This window comes from Benincasa hispida, chromosome 4 (genome assembly GCF_027475165.1).
Source record: "Benincasa hispida cultivar pf3 chromosome 4, pf3_genome.v1.1, whole genome shotgun sequence".
Classification (NCBI taxonomy): Eukaryota; Viridiplantae; Streptophyta; class Magnoliopsida; order Cucurbitales; family Cucurbitaceae; genus Benincasa; species Benincasa hispida.
The window spans coordinates 66,886,395-66,905,497 of NC_143481.1; the positions used below are offsets into that span (position 1 = coordinate 66,886,395).

Consider the following 19,103-nt stretch of genomic DNA (forward strand, 5'->3'; position numbering starts at 1 on the left):
CATGTCTACAATCGTTGGCTCAGTAACACTTTCTTGAATTTCATCGTCTTGGCTAGCTTTTAACGACCACCCTCGCCAGGTCACCAACCTTTTTCACTTGTACATATGTTTCCTGTTCTTTTTTTTCTACTTTGAACGTCATTTTCAACAATGACGTTATGGGATTGATAGTGTTTAGAGTTGACTTTCAATATCCTATGAGCAAAATGATCACATGGAATGAAGACGATGAAACTCCCTACAACTTGTTTGGTGTCAAACGCAATCATATTTCCAATAGTCACATCGAGATTGCAATTGTTGAGATTGGTGTCCTAATTCTCCTGGAGTCGCGTTGTTTGTAATATATATACATTGTTATGAATAAAATAAGAGTTATTTCATTATGGCATTTACTCATATCCAATAAACAAAGCTCCATGGTTATTGTATGTAAACTTAAGCATGTATATGAGATATACAAGTGGATCATGCCTTAAGTGATAACCTAAATAGGTCTATAGTATAAGGGTTAAGGTGGGATACCTGATCCTGGTGACACTACGGATACGGCCCGCTTTATAGAGGTTTGCAAGTGTTGTGAACTACTATAGATGGTATATCCTGACCATTCATGTGGAGACATACGAGTGGGGGTGTCCTATACAAAGAGTTTGTATAAGACTTGACCACATTGATACTGGAGACTTACATCTCATCTAAACAACCACAGGTGACATGACTTCAGTCCTGAGTGTTTTGGGAACTCCTGCCTTGAAGGGCGGTCCTTTAATTAGTATGGGTGAGAGTGACCAGATTGCCAACTCAACATGCCTACCTTTTTGGGGACTTATCTGATTTGGGAGTTGAGAACTCAGTTACACAAGATGGAATTCACTCCTTCCCCGAAGCAGGGGTAAGTAGATAGATTACTCCCTTAAGGGCTAATTTTGGGTCTTGAACATAGTGGTCACAACTTCTCTTTAGAAGAGAGGACTCAGTCATAGTAGGACTATGATTTATGTTCATTAGAGAGATCAGTGGTACTTAAGGAGTTAGATGTAATTATAGAGGCATAACAGTTATTGGCCCAACTATACTTACCAGCGATCTGTGAAGGGTTATCGTGTTGTTGATTGGTTAAGATGGACATATAATATACCTATAGTAAGGAGAGTTCAGTTGTCGATTTTTAGTGGAGTGCCTGGTAGTTAACGGATGGTGCATCCCATGACTAAAGAGTTTAGTCAGTTATTCACGTACTGTTGGAGCTTCGAGCTATAGGTTCATAGGGTCCCCTTGGTAGCTCAATGGATTCAAGTTGAGGATCAGTTCTTGGTGTTGATTTGAAATGTTCAAATTGACAAGAGGTAATTTGATTATATATGATATGATCGGTGTGATGTATGAGATACATCAAGTGGGGGATTAATGTAAATGAGATTTACATTAAGTACCATGGAATAGAAAAAGAACTATGGTTTATATGTTTCATGAGATGAAATATTAAAAATATAGGTTATAAATATAATATGATAAGTTGGTTATCATATATATTTATAATAATATTAATTATTGGATAATTATCTCTTTTTCTCTTCAATTAAATGAGAGGTTGTTGGTGGTTTCACGGTAATCCTAAGATAAAAGGAAAAATGTTTTCCTAAATTTAGTAGTTGTTTTTTTTTAGATTTCCATTCTAAAAAATTACTCATGACGGTTGTCAAGTAAATTAGATTTACTGAACGACAGCTTGGAAAGACTAGACGATCGTGGAGTGTTTCTATACGATAGACACTCAGCTAGCCGATTAGCTAAACGATCGTGCAACTTTAGCTAAACGATCACATAGTATTTGTTAAACAATTGGGCATCGTCTATATGATAGACACTGTCATCTCCCACTTGCTCAATCGTTTACACGATTGTTCTCCTCCGATCTCGTCCTCTAACCAAGTCCACACAGAGCCCACACTTCTGGATTTTCACAACGAGAATATCAAGGTAGCCATTGTGGTGGTGTCATACTCAACTCGACACTGTCGAGGTTTATTTGGAGGTCGTTCGTTGTGTTCGTGATCTGGGTGATCGTTGTGTTCGTGGTCGCTGTGATTGTGTAGTGTAGCAGTCAAAGTGTACGAGCGTTCGAGTGTTGCAGTCTTGTGGGTTGTTCAAGCGTTCGTGATCAAGGGTGTTAAAGATGAGTCTTCAAAGGTATGTTAGTTCTATCCCTTGATCTTTAGAAAAGCATGTTGTAATTTCGTTTTGCGCATAGCCTATTGTTTCCATTTGTGATTGTAATTGTTAATGTTCATATACGATTGAAATTTGGAACAATTCTTTCGCTGCTCATGAAAATCCTCATGTCTGATTTCCTTAAGCAATTCCTTTAAATACTCACTTGCTAACAACTTCACTTATACAATCAACTTTGCTATTTTTCACCTTGGAGGAAGTCCATCGTTATAGACATCTATAAATTTCTAATGACCCCCATCATCTGGCCGTCATCTTTCCTCGCATACACACGTTCTATAGGCAACCCGGAGCGTTAAGGACCATATTGGATGATTTTTAGTTTCGACTTTGGAATATTTATTGTGTATTTGTGGTTCTAAAATGTTTATGTAGAGTGTATTTGTGGTATTCGAGTTGTTTTTTAAGCAGGGTATCTTTGAAAACTCATTGTACTTAATTTTGTTGTTTTTAAGATAGTTTTGTCATTTACTAATTAGTATTTTCATTATATAATTTTTTTTTTTATCTATTTTTATAATTTTGAAATTTTTTTTTCCATTTTTCCAAATGAAACTTTAAAATTTACTATTTTTCCTAATGGTATATATATATATATATATAAAGCCCAAGTAAGCAGCCCAACAACTTCCGAGCCTCTCCACAAGTCAGCCCAATGCCGAAATGTGAAAAGAAAAACCAAATTAAAAAAAAAGAAAAAAGAAAAAGAAAAAAGAAAAAAGAAAAAAGAAAAAATCAAAACCCTCCATCACACCACCCACTTCTCGTCCTCAGCCGCTCTCATTCCCAATCATTTTTCCACGCCTCCACCAGTCCACCGCCACCGCCACCGCGACGACTCCAAGTACACCGGCATCTTCACACTGCACGTCGGCACCGGCAGCACCACAGAACCAGGCCCACCTCCACGGCTCTAAGTCCACCGCAACTCTACGAGCTCGCTCCACTGCTCCGAGTCTGGTAAACCGTCATGTTCGGTTTCATTTCTGGTTTTGTTCAAAACTGAACTGAACCGAACCGTAAACACCCTTTGTGTTATCGTCCTCGCCCCAGCCCCCTTCTATTTGTGTTTAGGTGAACTCTAAATTTTCTTCATCGTATCATTCTAAGGCTCCTTAGCAGGATTCCTCTTGTGCTTATCAATTAATGGGTGTCAAAGGTACTGAATATATTATTTTCTTTTTACAATTTCTTCTGCTCACTCACTGTTTTTGAGTAATCAAACTTTATTACCTTCATATCAGCTAAGAGGCGGGACCTCAAACTAAACCATGGGGAGGAAGAAGAAGAAACGGGGAAGAATGCACTTTCAAAAACAGGGGGCCAAGCCAAAGAGCATATTGAGCAGTTGCAAAGACTCCAACAAAAGGTATTTTCGTCTTGTTTACAAGTTGCCAGGGGAAACGATTTCAATGAAAACTTTGTTAGACTAGCTATTTGTTCTTGTAACTAAAATATTTCCAAGGCTAAAGCAAAGTTATGGGGTATGGTCTAATTTTAGTTCTCGATCGATTTGATGTCATTGTTGTAGAGTAAGAGTGTTTATGGGTTGGGTTGAGCAACTTGTTGGACCCATCATTATGTACTTTTATTGTTATAATTTGTAGTTGCAGGTTAGGGTCTTTAGTGTACTCTACTCCCGGTTGTGATTTCTTAAGATGAAGCCATTTTCGTGAGTTACTTTTTGAATCCTACCAAATTGTTTGGTTTAGACATTTGTCCAACTTAAATAAGCCTAGTTCAACAAATTAATCCCATGCAATCCAGTTGTGTAACATATTGGCTTATTGGGTTGGTTTGGGTTATTTAGATCATTTATAAAATTTTCTGTAGAAGTAACTGTAGTTGAAAGATCTAACCCATTGTACTCCAAGGCTTAAGATTCTTTTTTTCTCTCCTAAAAATATATTTGTTCGAGAGTGAGAGTAAGAAGTCTTAAAAGAGTTATGAAATAGAGCGAAACAATTTTAGCTCTTTGGTAGGGAATTGAACTATGGACCTTTAGGATGGTAATTAGCCATCAAGTTCAATGAAAATAAGATAACAAACTTCGTGCATGCCTAGAGGTTTGAAGTGTGCTAAGATGACAGACTTCTTGCTTGCTGGAAGCCAAAAGTGCATAAATTACATTGCATTGGTGAATTGAGGTGAACAATGAAACAGAAAATCGTATAATCATATATTGTTAACAGAAAGTAGGAATACTAAATAACATTGAATATGAAATATATTGTTGAAAATAGAGTTGGATCTGACAAAATTACTTTACTTTGATGTCTTGTATTCAAAAGAGGGTGAACGAAATATGATTTTATAGATATGAAGTTTTTAAAAGTATCAAAGATTGTGTTTCTTCACCCAAGTGTAAAAGGTGATAGAAGGACAATTGAAAGGTGACCAAGGTAGTTGCATGAGTGAAGGTGGTTGCATAGACAACCACAACCACAAGGCTCATCTTGCCTTCCACCATAAGTGGTTGTTTGGGCTCCCCTTGAAATCCTTTGTGTCAATGATATTTTGGTAGTAACATTTGATTGTCCTTTTTGTCTTACTACACCACACAAATGCTAAAACATTTGCTAATTTATTCTTTGATCTTGTTCCTTATTTTGTATAAAACTGCCTAGAGAGAAAGAAAAGCCTATCAGATCAAAAGCCTATCAAATCTCTATGTCTGACAATTTCTTTGGGGAAACATAGTGAACTTAAGCAATTCTAGTTATTAGTTAGATTCTAATAAGACACAAATAATGCTATACATCTTTTGGTACTTAAGCACCTTGGAGAACACCTTCTGAAAAGTTAGCTATTGAGGTGAGAGAGCCAAGCCACTTAACTACCGCATTGGTCATCCCATTCTAAACGATGTGGGACAAAGGTAGCCCATACTACCTCGGTTCCTAACAATACCTCATCCCGGAAAGTCTACGTCGCTACAGCTAGACTGATGATTCTTCACTTGGAAACACCCGGTCAGAACCCTCCTCCGGTGCTCCTCTCCTGGATGTTGACAACTGGCTCTAATGCCATTGTTAGGTACTTAAGTACCTTGCAGAACCGCACCTTAAAAGCCGGCTATTGAGGTGAGAGAAACAAGCCACTTAGGTATCATATTGATCATCCCATTCTAACCGATATGGGACAAAGGTAGCCCATACTACCTTGGTTCCTAACATAATGGTGGTAATATAAATGGAATTTCCCCTCGAGGTCTCTTAAGAGCTCATCTTAAGAGGTTACCTTTTTTTTTAAAATAAATAAAATAAAAACCTAAAACCTTGTGGAATTCAGTTTTTCTGTTACAGTATGGTCAAGTTGACACGAAAGAAATAGATATGCAATTCCTTTATATATTGATGCCACTTTGTACGTTCTTTTAATTCAATGAGTTATTAGGAGAATGTCTTATCCTCCCATTCTTCCATCCATCCTCTGGCTGATGAAAATTTTCTCCCCAATTTGATTGACGTTGTTTGCCATGTTGTTTATAGGATCCGGAGTTTTTTGAGTTTTTGAAAGAGCATGACAAGGAGCTTCTCGAATTTAATGATGAGGATATTGATGTAAGTACACTCGTTTATTTGAGCTGCAAGCTGCCAATGCTTCAACTGTGTGCTACATAATGTGTCTCAATTCCGTAACAATTTGGTGCAGGAGGATGCTGATGATGATCTTGAAGATGCTGATAATGATGTGGAAGATGCTGAGTTACATGAAAATTATAAGAACTACGAACCTGTTGTTTCTGAGAAGGAAGAAACACCATCTAAGAAAGCTGTAACTGCAGAAATGGTTGATTCTTGGTGTCATTCAATAGAAGAAAATGGAAAATTGGTTGCTCTTCGTTCTCTTATGAAAGCTTTCAGGACTGCCTGTCACTATGGTGATGACAACGGAGATGACCCTTCAACAAAATTTAGTACCATGTCCAGTACTGTTTTCAATAAAATTATGTTATTTGTATTAAGTAAAATGGATGGAATACTTAGAAAGTTTCTAAAGCTTCCTAGCACTGGTGGAAAGAAAGAGATCATACAAGAGCTGATGACCACCAAAAAGTGGAAATCATTCAACCATATTGTGAAGTCATATCTTGGGAATGCGCTTCACATTCTCAACCAAATGACAGACACCGAGATGATATCATTCACATTGCGATGCCTCAAATATTCTTCTATTTTTTTGGTTGCATTTCCTAGCCTTCAACGAAAGTACATAAAGGTATTTCCAACTTTCAAATTCATTAATGTTTAATTTTCAAGGTCCTTATGATGGGATAGTCTAATTGTGGTACATAACCCAATGGAATGACTAAGAATAGCTGGAATGTCATTTATCATTATCTATTCCATTCACACAATATTATTTCATCATTATCGATTTTATGAAGGGCATGATTTTATTATCTGAAATTTTCAGGTTGCCCTTCACTTTTGGGGTACTGGTGGTGGTGCCCTCCCTGTTACCTCGTTTCTATTTTTGAGAGATTTGTGTATTCGACTTGGATCTGATTGTCTAGATGAATGCTACAAGGGGATGTATAAAGCTTATGTCTTGAACTGCCAATTTGTAAATGCAACCAAGTTACAACACATTCAATTTCTTGGAAATTGTGTCATCGAACTTTTCCGTGTTGATCTTTCGGTAGCTTATCAACATGCATTTCTTTTCATCCGTCAATTAGCAATGATCCTCAGAGAGGCATTAAACACAAGAACTAAGGTAAGTAAACTATTTTTATTTATTGTGTTTCATTTCTATATATAAATTATTTCTCCAGTGGATGGCTGGAGATTTTCTTCCTGTGGTCTCTACTTTCTTAGGTATTAATTTCATTGGCAATGCCTGTTTTCTTCTAATGGAAAATTGACGTGATGGGGTGAACAAATTGGAGTTATTAATTATAGTGAGTACAAGGAATGATAAAATTAACTTGGTCAGGGTTTGGGGGTTCTAAGAGCATTTCCAAATGGTTGTGTTATAATCAACTTAGTCTTCGCCTCAAATGCGAAAATGTTTTCCTTTTTGTTTGTGTTTTCCCCATGTCCTACATGGCATATATTCAATCACTTCTTTATTTCTAATTGATAGTATTTGTTTGAGTTTATTTCTTGAACTTGATGTTTTTTTTACAGGAAGCATTTCGAAAGGTTTATGAATGGAAGTACATAAACTGCCTTGAGCTTTGGACTGGTGCTGTGTGTGCTTATGGCTCAGAAGTTGATTTTAAGCCCCTTGCATATCCCTTGGCTCAGATCATTTCTGGAGTAGCTCGTCTTGTACCAACTGCTAGATATTTCCCTTTGAGGTTAAGGTGCATTAAGATGCTAAATCGGATAGCTGCTTCAATTGGAACTTTTATACCTGTGTCCATGCTTCTTTTAGACATGCTAGAAATGAAAGAATTAAACAGACCTCCAACAGGAGGAATTGGCAAAGCTGTTGATTTGCGGACCATATTGAAGGTACTTTTCTACCCTTGAGGGTTTCTTTGTTGTGTACGGCAGCTTTTATTTTTAAATCTTATTTATGTTCTTCAGTTTATATAGTTATTCATCTCTCCAGGTAAGCAAACCCACCCTAAAAACACGAGCTTTTCAGGAGGCATGTGTTTTTTCAGTTATTGAAGAGCTTGCTGGCCATTTATCTCAGTGGAGTTATTCTGCCTCTTTCTTTGAGTTGTCTTTTATCCCTGTTGTACGCCTGCGTAATTTTTCTAAATCAACCAAAGTTCAGAGGTTTCAAAAAGAAATAAGACAGCTTATTCGTCAGGTATACCCCTTATGGTTTATCAAATTTCTATTGCATATGTTTACTTTTTGGAATCTAACACTACTTACAGGATAAGATAATCAGGAAGAATTAGGAGAAGCAAGAGGATAAAGAAAACACAGCAAGAGAATAAGGAAAATTACTTGTTGGATCCTAGAATTAAATTAAACTTGAGAAAGAAGAAAAAGCAAATTGTTCACATTTGCTGATGCATGATAAGCAATCTCCATTTTATCTAAAATATTTTCAATAATGAAGGGGTGTGTTTCGAGATGCTCTTAGAAATATTGTATTTCAATAAGGGGCTTTGTTTTTTTAACCTGTTTGGGCCACAAGATAGATCCTTTCTTTTTCAACGGTAGGTCACTATAAAGGTTGAGACAAAGCATCCTATATTCTTAGAAAGTGCCTCTTGTACATTTTTTTTTTTTTGGGACGGGGGACAAGTATTTCATTGATTATGTGAGATATTGTACTTGGAATGGAGGAAAGCCGATACATCTTGACCAGGAAGATTACGAAGAAAGTCTTCCAATTGGCCAAAAGAACATGAAGAGTATAATTGTTAGGGAGTGTGGCATTTATACCAAGATAGAGAAACTCTAAGAATAGATTCTAGAGAACTATCCACCCAGTAGTGTTAATATAACAAAAAGGTTTGTTTAAGTGTTTTGTATACTGCCGAGTTATTGTACATTGACTTTTGTTATCTTCCATATTTAGGTTGAGGCCAACTCAGAGTTTACAAATGAAAGGCGTAATTCAATTTCCTTTTTACCAAATGATCCTGCTGTATCTTCCTTTCTTGAGGTTTGGACTTTTGCTTTTGTTTGTCTTCTTGTTTAGTCTATACACTGTAATGATTGTTGACTTCAGTATGTGCTGAGCTACTCCAGGTTGAGTTTATATGTATATATATATATATATATATCTACATTGTCAGAGGCTCACTTTTTACCTTAGGCTCATAGCCCAACCCACCCTAATTTCCAGGGAGGCTTCACCCCCAACCGGCTGACTCCCTGTTAATTTGCATGTTATGTTCCTTTGCTTCTTTCTTGTGGGGGTAAGTTCTCTGAATGGGTGAATGTTAACATTCCATAGAGTAATTTGTTGATGGAATATTTCCGGAGCATGAGAGGAAAATTATCCTTCTTTGACGGTTTCTTTGTGGAATATGGACGGAGAGTGAAAGATCAGGATAAAAATTAATACACCCTCGAGGATAGTGTTGATGAATGTACGGTGTGGGTTAGAGTCTTTTTCCTGGCAATTTTGTGGTCTTTACTCTTTAGTTTAATTTTCTGCACCACTATTCCATTGCTTTTAATTTTTTTGGAAGTTGTGCATGCCTTTTTTATTTTTATTTTTGTTGTTCGTTTTAGCCTTGGATTAGGACTATGAACTAGGCTTTTCTTGTTAATTATATTTTATTTTATTAAAATTGTGCATGTAATGGGTTTTAGTACCATTCCTTATGTTTTAGGATGAAAAGAAGTTGGGGGCCAGCCCACTGTCGAAGTATGTCTCAACATTACGTCAAAGAGCTCGACAACAAACAGATTCTTTATCTAAATCTAGGTATACACGTCTCTGTATGGGGATATTTCTTCTTCTTTTTCCGTTTTTCTGCTTTTATACATTAGAGATGTTATGTTCAATCCAAAAAAAAACTTATATTACTATTAAAAAAGGAAAACATATATGGATAGTGGAGGAAGAGAAAGAGAAGGTATTCTCTCTCAGTAAGAAACGAGAGGAGACTATGCAAGAGATCTGTGTCGGACTTAAACAGCTGCAATATCCCAAAAAAGTTAGATAAAAGACACCACGTGCAAAGGACTTGACACAATATTGCAACTTTTAGGATTCTGAAGATCTATCCTTTAGGCTAGTTAAGAAGAAACACTATTGAATAGTAATGATAGTTTAGACTAGTTCTCTAATAATTTGGCACGCCTAGCAAAGAAAAACTACCGAATAGTTCTGACTCTCTAGGAAGACTTTTCTACACTGCTGCCTGCTGGATAACCAAAGTGGCCAATCATGCAAATCCGGAGACTACTAGATGAGGGATTCTCATGATGTGTTCTTTTAGATGAACTACACCATCTAGGATATAAATAGGTCATTGGCGTGGAAGGGCATCGATAAGTTGGCACAAGGTAGAAACTTAATTTTGAAGTATGAAATGCATGCCATCATAATTTCTTAAAAACGTTATGATGCAAGAAAAGATGGTTGTGAGACCTCCCCACTACTATAGCAAATTAGTGCACAAGTTAAGTGACGTACGAAAATTGGGATACATATTTTTTATTTAGTAGAATCAGAGATTAACATTCAAAGGGGCTACAATCTAAAGGACAAAAGGGGCAGGATGTCCTTTTACTTCTTGCAAGAAGTAAGAATAAGAATTAACATCATAGCTTGTCTTCTGCTTTTTGGTCGACCGCCTTTGATTTTGCTAATTGAAGCAAAGGTTTCGAAGATAATGTCAATAACCTGCATTGGTAATTGATGTGTATGATTTCCATGTTTCCTTTTTAACATGCTTGTACGTTACAGTGTTCTTTACGGTGAACATTCATCTGTATTTGGGAAAAGTGGGTCAGACAGTGAAGACGAGGATACTGAGGGAAGAGAAGGGACCTCTGTCTTTAGTTCCACCTGGTTGCCAGGAAGCAGTTCCAAGTAAGTTAAATATGTAGTCAACATGGCATATTTTTATGCACTTGTTTTTTTAGTATACAAAATGAACCATGGTTGAGCTTTATAATTGTTAGGGAGAAGCATCCAGAAGAAAAGAAAAGTAAGAAAAAGAAAAGAAAGATGGAGCAACAGGATAAGGCAGCTCCTAGAGATGAAGATGTTGTGGAGGACTTAGTGCTCAGTTCAGACGAGGATGACGGACCTTTAAGTGACACTTCTGCTGAAAGTGATGGCAATGAGGACATTGAACCTGTTAGAAAGCAAACTCGGAAGCCGAAAGCGCCATCACGGGGATTGAAGAAGATCCGTTCGCCTGGAAACAAGGCCAAGAAGAGAAAAACTTCTCGATAAAAATGAGTAGGCAGAGATGTTCAGGTTAGCAAAAACACAATGAAAGAAATAGGTAAAAAAAAATGGTGCCATTTCCCATTGTTTTTGGTCTTCATAGGTTGGTTCCAGCTGAAGTCTAAGTTAAGCAATGCAGCTGGATGATGATTTAGGGGGCCATTGGAGGGGAAATTTTCAATGGTCAGTGTCTGTCTTGTGATTGAGAAAATTTTGAGAGAACAAAACACCAAGCGGCTCATGTTGTTTATTTAATTATTTTCTTATTTTCTTTTCTTTCTTTCATAATGTCAATATCTGCATAGGTTTATGAAAATTTGATATAAATTTTGAGGAAGTTCAAAATTAACGGAAGTACTTTGGTTAAATTAATTGCATCAAATTAGATCTCAATATTAGTCATTCAATTGAATTATGGAATGAGTTTTTTCATTCACATTTTCTTGACTTGAACATCGATCATAAATTTATTTTATTTATGCTCCACATCTGTATCAATTTTCATTCAGCAAATATGATGAACAAAAGTCCACATCAAACCTATTAATCTGAGTCCAGTCACTGTGCCATGCTACTTTAACAATTTGATTTTATATGTTTTCATAATTTTATATCTGTAAGTGCATCAATTTCATGCTCAATATTAGTCATCCAAATAAATTTATAGTACATTATGGTTGTATGCTTACAAATCATTAAGTAGTGATATTTTTCTATATAACAAATGTGTAAGGTGGTGATTTCTAAAAGAAGTAAGAATCTATGTTTGGATTGAGCATCCGATTTGTAATACGGTCAAATTCATTCAGTTCTCACAGTTTCAATCCAATTTTTTCCTACCGCTTTTCACTTTACGATCTCATTTCTTTCTACCCTCGATATATCATGTAATGCATTCCAACACTCCTTTGATTTCCATTACATTATAGTCTCCCAAACAATATCTTTAGCTGCTGAACTATGTTTATGTAGACATAAAATACATGTTTAACAAATAATCCGTATTTTCCTAATAGTAATATCTTTAGCTGTTGAGTTATGTTTATGTAGACATAAAATACATGTTTAAGGGGCAATGAAATTGTAAGGCTCTTTGATTCTCTGCACAGAAACAGAAGAAAATAAGAAGAGAATAGAGAATAATAGGGCAAACGATGGTCGTTTATTTATTTATATACTTCCTCTTCAAGACTCAACATAGACACAAAAACTCCCCTGCAATTTCTTCCCAAAATATACAGGAAATATTACTCCCAGCACCTTTGAGAAAGCCCGGCATTTCTCTCCAACCAAAAAGCATGCTCAACTTTCACCAAATTCTTCTCTCCCGTCCTTCCTTACCAATGTTGTCCTTTATAACCGCCTGGTGATTCCCTACTCAACATCTCCTTCCTTTGCTCTCATAGATGATTGTTCAATTCCCTTTTTAGCCCTTCGTGAGTAGGTATAAGTAATTTGTGGTCTTACAGAAATTTGGTTGCTTAAGCAGAAAGATACAAATGGCTGCTAATAATGGTTTGGTAATACAAGGTTGGCATGTCCTGCATCAGGAAAAGCATTATAGTACTAGTTAATAGCGAAAGAAAGCTATCTGAAAATGACAACAATGTTTTGATAATGTAGTGTTGTTTTGTCGTTTCTATGAGAGTGTTTTGAGTTCTCAATCCAACAACTGACGAATCATGTTCTGTATATATACATAGCTTTGTTTCAACTCCAAGCTTTTCTCTTATCTGTTAAACCAACCGCATTTTGCTTTGCGGCAAATCCACACATTTCAACATCAATTACATTTTTTAAAAAGGGAAAAAAGTAGCCTTAATTTTGAGATCTGATCTATTAATTTAGAAGTTTAGAAAAGAAAAGGGGAAGTTGTATAAATAGAGGATTAGAAGAAGGTAGGCATATCAAAAGCTTAAGCAACTAAGAATTTAAAGAAAAGAGAGAGAAATGGAGGGGTTGAGGTTGAAGATGAAGATGAAGATGAAGATGAAGAGAGATGTGTTTGTTGTGATTGTGGCTGCTGTAGCTTTAATGGCGGAGAAGGGTTTGGCAGATCAAAGACATGTGGTTGGGGGAAGCCAAGGTTGGCAAGAATCTGTTGATTTCGATTCTTGGGCTTCTGCTCAGACCTTCAAAGTTGGCGATCAAATTGGTATGTAAATCCTTTTGTATTCATCAAAACAATATATATACATTTGGCTACATTACCTAAAACACCTCTAAAATTTCCTACTTTATGTAAAAAAAATATATTGTAAAAAATAGTTTGACATGCCTTTTAAATTTTAAAAGTTTGAAAAATACCCTTAAACATTTAAAAATATTATTGTTATTAGTTTTAGTATTTTGTTTCAAAAACATATTTGAACTTTTAATTTTTTTTAAAAAATATCTTTAAATTAAAAATAAAAAAATAAATATATTCTTACCATTAGTATTTGAACACAAATCATTAATACTCATTTCAAAAATATCTTTGAACTTTGAAAAGTACCTGAAAATTTTCTAAAATAAAAAATAAACTGTATTTGATTGTGCATGAAAATGCTATCATAACAAAATATGTTTGTACTTAATTTATGAAATTTAACATGACATTCTTATATAATGGTAATAGACTAATTAATTAAACAATAAAACCATTCAATATATTGATAAAAATTAATTAATTAATAATCAATAATAATTTTAATTATAAATATTTGAAATTTGAGTAATTTATAATTAAATAACCAATTAAATATTTAATAAACGTCATATCAATTATAGTCTAATACTTAAATTTTAATTTTAATTAAATAATATAAAAAATATTTTGATAAACAATATATTATATAAAAAGTGAAAAAAAAAGATAAAAATATGATATGTTAAAGAATACTAAAAAAGTTTTACCCATAATGAATGAATTAATACAAATTAATCACAATAAATAGATAATTATAAACAATCCATAGTAATTATAGGTTTATAACGAAGGATGAAATTAAAATTAATTACATAAATCTATACAATTAATTAATTATCTATTCTAAAAAAAATAAAATTAATTATTAAAAAAAAAAAAAAGAATTTTCGTACGAACTAATTTAACTAGTTTTGATCTTTGTTATTATAAAAATGTTGAAAATGGAAGAAAAAGGAATTCATATTGAGTTTGAAGTACAGTTTTCAAGTACGATTCGGGGCTGCACAGTGTGGTAGAGCTTCCTGATGAGAGTTCATATAAGAAGTGCGACATTGGGAATTCAGTGGAAACGAAGAGTAGTGGGAACGATGCGATCAAATTGACCAAATCGGGGACTCGATACTTCGCTTGCGGCACCATCGGCCATTGCAGCCAAGGAATGAAGGTCAAGATCCACATTGCCACCGGCACTGCTTCCTCTACTCCATCCCCACCTTCTTCTTCTTCCTCTTCTTCTTCTTCTTCTCATTCACATCATTCTCTTTTCGGTTTCTTCCTTATGCTGCTGCCTTTCTACGCCTTGAGATTCATCTGAATTTTTAATTCATTAATTAGTATGCTTTTGAGTTGTATTCTTTTTCTGTTAATTCGTTTTAGATTTGGGTTTTCATGAGTTTTTTGTTTGGGAATTGAAATGGCTAAGTTTATGTTGGTATATTATTAGTATGAATGAGAAGGAGATAATACTGTGGAGTATCATTTATTAGTATGAATGAGTTTTTGGTTTTGTTTGGAGCTACCTTACCTCATGTTATTTTTTTTTTCCTTATTTCTTTTATGTATATGAATCGTTTGGGATTTATTATATTTAGTAATTTAAGATATAAGGTTGGAACATTCGATTTTAAGAGAAAGCGAGCTATATTCATGTTGATGGATTATTAGTATGAAATGAGAAAGGGTTAATATTGTGAAATATCATTTATAAATATGATATATTGGTCCTACGACGATGGTTGAATCTGATTTTGTAGATGTGGTTGGATTGTTAAACCTTTCAACTCTGATCTATGTAAAGTTAAGTTAATATTTTTGTGAAAGAGACTCTTAACCTTGCTCTGTCCGTAAATATCCTTAATTTTTGTAAGGTTCCTAGAGAAGAGAACGAAATTGTTCATGATATTGCATCTTTGACTTCTTCAACTGGATCTTCTCTGGTTGGAAAGATTCCAACTTTTATCCCTTCTCTTTTTATTGAAAGGGAGCGAGATATTGTGGTTTAGCGTGGTGCCTTTTCCGTTTTGTGTAGCGTAGTCGTTCGTTGCTATCGTGATTCGCTCTAGGAGTGTATTGTATAAAATAAATTGGAAGAATAAGTTCTAAGTATAAGTGATGCGTTGATGCTTTAATGCGTTTAAGTATTTGTAACGCATTAGTGCGCTAGAAAGTTGCAACAGAACGCACAACACTTCTTTTAATGACGTTCAAGTTTTCCTAAACCAGACCCAAGTATAAATCTAATTTAGGTTCCTGGCAAGTCCAGGGTCGAACTTAAGGATTCAGTTAAATAAACACAAACCTTGCGTTGTATCTATTGTAGGGGTTTTCCTAAATATATGAAGAGCAATGTGTTATTTACACTAAAGTGTTGTGCCTGTGCAAGAAGATACAAAAGAGTTGAGTAGTGAGTGATAGATCATGCGAGAATGGAGTTTAGTGTAAGTGGTATGCGTCGGTCTAAAATGAGTATACACAAACCAGAATGAGATGGGATGATTTTCTTATCTTTTGTTTATGCATTAGACATTATTCAACTCTTCTCAATGCAAATAACATACAACACCTATCTCTAGGATGCATGCGTCTAACACAGAATGCAATAAACACCAGTAAGTCTATCTCTAGCTATACTAGGCATCCTACTTGATGCAACTTAGTTATTCTCTCGAATAATCTAAGTTAAAGATACTTTTACCAAGTGATCAAGTCGGCTTAAGCGTTTGAAATGAAGTTTTGCATAAAGTATAAGTGCATTCAACATAAACAAGAAATAAACAATGGCAACATGTGATGGATCAAATATATGAATTTTATAAAGAAGCAAATTGTCTTTACAAAAATAATATTCAATCAAATGCAATGAAAGTGATAAATAAGATAAAAGGAACTGAGTCAAGCCGCAGAGTAGAATCTCTTGTATCTCTTTGGCTCAATTCTGTTGTATACAATCACTTGTATAAGAGTTGGACGAAGTGTCTTTCTCAAGCTTGGCTTCCTCCGCTCCCTGACCGGCGGTGGTGGTGGTTCTCAACCCTTCTCATCGTCTTGGCACCACAGCATAGCTTAAACTACGACTACGCTAATTACAGAGAGTAAGGATCTTGATAATTTCTGAACTGAATAATTTTCTCCCTGCGAACTCTGGAGGGACTTCATCTATTTATAGGCGTTGGTCATGTCCACACTTGATGAATGGGCAGCATTAAAGTCCATACCCTTGTTAGCATTAAAATTCATGCCCTGGTTAGCAGCCTGAATCTCGAGAGCTTTTCAAACGCTGCCTGCTGCAGATGCTCATACTTGCAAGTGGTGATGTGACACAATTAGCCTGGATCAATGAATCTTCTCTGCGTTGAACTCCCTTTGACGCATGGCCCATGCGTTAGAGCTTTCCCTGTGACACCTTCTTGATTATACATTAGCTTTTTGTAAAGATCCTATAATACAATGCGTTAGTGCTGCGATATTTAATAATAAAACTTCTTTTGCATGAGTTTGCTAATGTTTGAATAAATCCATGCATTTCTTCTAAAAATGAGGAGAATTTATCATTAAAAACCTTAGTTGTTCCAACTTAAGAGCAAAAATAACTTGTATTTCTACAAGTTATCACCACCCCCAAATTTGAACAATGCTTGTCCTCAAGCATTCCAAAATAATTCTTTGTTATCTCCTTTGTCTTAAGTGTGCAGAGTTCGCCTCTCATCATATTCAGTCATAAGTTTGAGACAAGAGTTTGGAAAATGCAACTCAGATTGACTCATTTCTGAAAAGGACTAATGTTCAGTTTCAGATGCAGCATGCCTTTTATCAACAACTCCTTTCGTTTCTCAAAATATTCTCGTTTTTTCTAAACCAACAATGCGTTAGATGTTCTTTTTAAGATAAATGCCAGATAAAAAGAAAAAAAATTATGAATTCACTTATCCATGCATTGTTTCAGGTATCCCACTTTTGTTTTGGCTTGCCCCACGGGTGTCATGCGAGTATCCAACTACGGGTGAGAACCCTTCACAACTAAACTCATATCTAATATTCATGCGTTTCAAGATATATTTTCTTCAGACTAGATAGAGGAGTTCTATGGGACGCGTTGGTCTAGGAGACTTAACTTCGTTTTAGCTTGCCTCCACGGTTGTCATGCGAGCATCCAACTACGGCTAAGTTCCTTTTCCAACTTAACTCATGCCATTTTAAGCTTTTTCTTTTGAAATAATGACAGAGGAGTTGCGTTTAACATTTTTCTTATTTTGTTCCCTTTTCTTTATGATGTACTCGTTTGATGCGTCTTAACTCGGATTTCCCTCATCCCCAAATTTGGAGATGAGCTATACTCATCCCAAATTTGGAGACGAGCTAAATCTTCATTGCTAAAAGAGAAACAAAATTTCAAAAAGGCTTTGAGAGTCCGAAAGGAGTTTAAGTCTTGAAGCTTGCACGCGTTAGAAAGTAAACTTAGGCTTTTTAAAGAAGTTCAGGCCTTGTTGATTTTCCTAACGCCTACTTTATACTTATAGATTTCATATAGTTGATATCATTAAGGTCAGACAACACACAAGACTTAGAAAACATCTAAAGAACAAAAATAAAGTATGCTAAGGTCAAACGCAAGGAACAAAATGATAGGAATTTCTCATTCATTTTCATAGATTTACATGAAGCAAACAAACAAGTAAAGCAAATACAAAAGAACATCAATTAAATCAAAATACAAAAATAACCCAACATCCAAAAACTCTATTATGTTGGCGCATCATCTCTGCGTTCTTCTCCAGGGTCTTCATCCATAAAGCGCAGAGGGTTTCTAAGATGGGCAAGCAGTGGAGGCAGAGCAAACATTCCAACCAAGACCTAATTGATGTATTGCATTGTATAAACGAATTGGTCTTGCATCCTTCATGTTTGTTGCCTTAGGTAATTTCTTAGAACCCGATTCTGTTGCTGAAGACCTTCGATGGATGTGGCCAATGGTCTGAGCTAATCACTGATAAAAGTTTTCAACTCTTATAAGTCAACGCTGCATTGAGGTGGTGTTGGTTCTTCACTTCTTCCAACTGGGTCTTCAAAATTTGCTGCGTTGCTCGATCCTAACCCAGTTGGTTCAAAGATTATTGGAGGAGGCACGGAATTGGGAATTGGACTTGGTGGGGACGAAGAAAGGGAACAAGGAATGTCTTGATCCATATGAGTTGGTTCTTGGTGCATTTGATCAGGACTCCCTTCTGACGGGGCCAATGGTGAGTCATGGATAGTAAGGTTGAGGCTTGAGCCCACTTCTTCTTCCGTAAGTTTAAGCTCTGCTTCATACTCTTCATGCTCTGAAGCTTCATCGTTGTGTTCAACAATCTGGACGCATCTTCTTTTGAGGGTGCGTTTGGATGATCGAGGTTTGGTTGCCACTTCTTTGGTGGGTAAGGCAGGTTGAGGCGGCGAACCACGAAGTAGACGCCTTATTAACTTGATATCTATCAAACCATCGATCTCTTCATGATCATCCCCCAGAGGGATGCCTCCGCATTCACACAATGCACAGATCAGCCATGGGAAGTACAGTTGTCCTTGCGGTTTGGTTTTGATGGCCTTGATCTGATCCCTTATTATTCTTCCAACGTCTAAAAGGATGCATTGCATGATGCAATAGGTAGCCAGGATGCGTTCCTTTGACAGTGTTTCATCATGCGTTGTAGGCATAATGCTTCTTTTGATCAGATAGTACCATAGGTTTGCGTTTGGAGTTAAGTTCCTAGAGGCTAGCATCTTTGCTCCGTTTCTAGATGTTTGCCACTTGTTTCCAGGTTTGGCTACTGTCCTTAACGCATCTTCCAATTGACTTGCCGTTGGCTACTCC

At 35.8% G+C, this 19,103-nt stretch overlaps 2 protein-coding genes across 3 annotated transcripts; both read left to right on the forward strand.

Moving 5' to 3' along the window:
• Nucleotides 1–2,933: 2,933 nt before the first annotated feature.
• Nucleotides 2,934–11,432, forward strand: LOC120075626 (Noc2p family). Of its 2 annotated transcripts, none has more exons than XM_039029194.2 (12): nucleotides 2,934–3,195; nucleotides 3,346–3,394; nucleotides 3,480–3,604; nucleotides 5,727–5,798; nucleotides 5,890–6,456; nucleotides 6,655–6,957; nucleotides 7,371–7,700; nucleotides 7,801–8,007; nucleotides 8,731–8,817; nucleotides 9,494–9,588; nucleotides 10,576–10,701; nucleotides 10,794–11,432. In XM_039029194.2, exons 2-12 carry the CDS (start codon nucleotides 3,382–3,384, stop codon nucleotides 11,068–11,070), a joined length of 2,202 nt encoding a protein of 733 aa, XP_038885122.1. In that variant the 5' UTR covers nucleotides 2,934–3,195; nucleotides 3,346–3,381; the 3' UTR covers nucleotides 11,071–11,432. The 2 variants fall into 2 exon arrangements, with proteins under 2 accessions (XP_038885122.1, XP_038885123.1); XM_039029195.2 differs by having other exon boundaries at nucleotides 2,983–3,195; nucleotides 3,289–3,394.
• A 1,458-nt stretch (nucleotides 11,433–12,890) lies between these two features.
• LOC120076390 (Cupredoxin superfamily protein) lies at nucleotides 12,891–14,744 on the forward strand. The gene is made up of 2 exons (XM_039030204.2): nucleotides 12,891–13,219; nucleotides 14,236–14,744. Exons 1-2 carry the CDS (start codon nucleotides 13,015–13,017, stop codon nucleotides 14,568–14,570), a joined length of 540 nt encoding a protein of 179 aa, XP_038886132.1. The 5' UTR covers nucleotides 12,891–13,014; the 3' UTR covers nucleotides 14,571–14,744.
• Nucleotides 14,745–19,103: the final 4,359 nt, after the last annotated feature.

Bases quoted from the DNA above. Each gene is read 5' to 3' on its own strand.
- LOC120075626 (XM_039029194.2), top strand. The intron at 6,958-7,370 runs GTAAGTAAACTA...TTTTTTTTACAG, and splicing joins CATTAAACACAAGAACTAAG to GAAGCATTTCGAAAGGTTTA. The intron at 7,701-7,800 runs GTACTTTTCTAC...TCATCTCTCCAG, and splicing joins ATTTGCGGACCATATTGAAG to GTAAGCAAACCCACCCTAAA.
- LOC120076390 (XM_039030204.2), top strand. From the start codon at position 13,015: ATGGAGGGGTTGAGGTTGAAGATGAAGATGAAGATGAAGATGAAGAGA. The intron at 13,220-14,235 runs GTATGTAAATCC...TTTGAAGTACAG, and splicing joins CAAAGTTGGCGATCAAATTG to TTTTCAAGTACGATTCGGGG.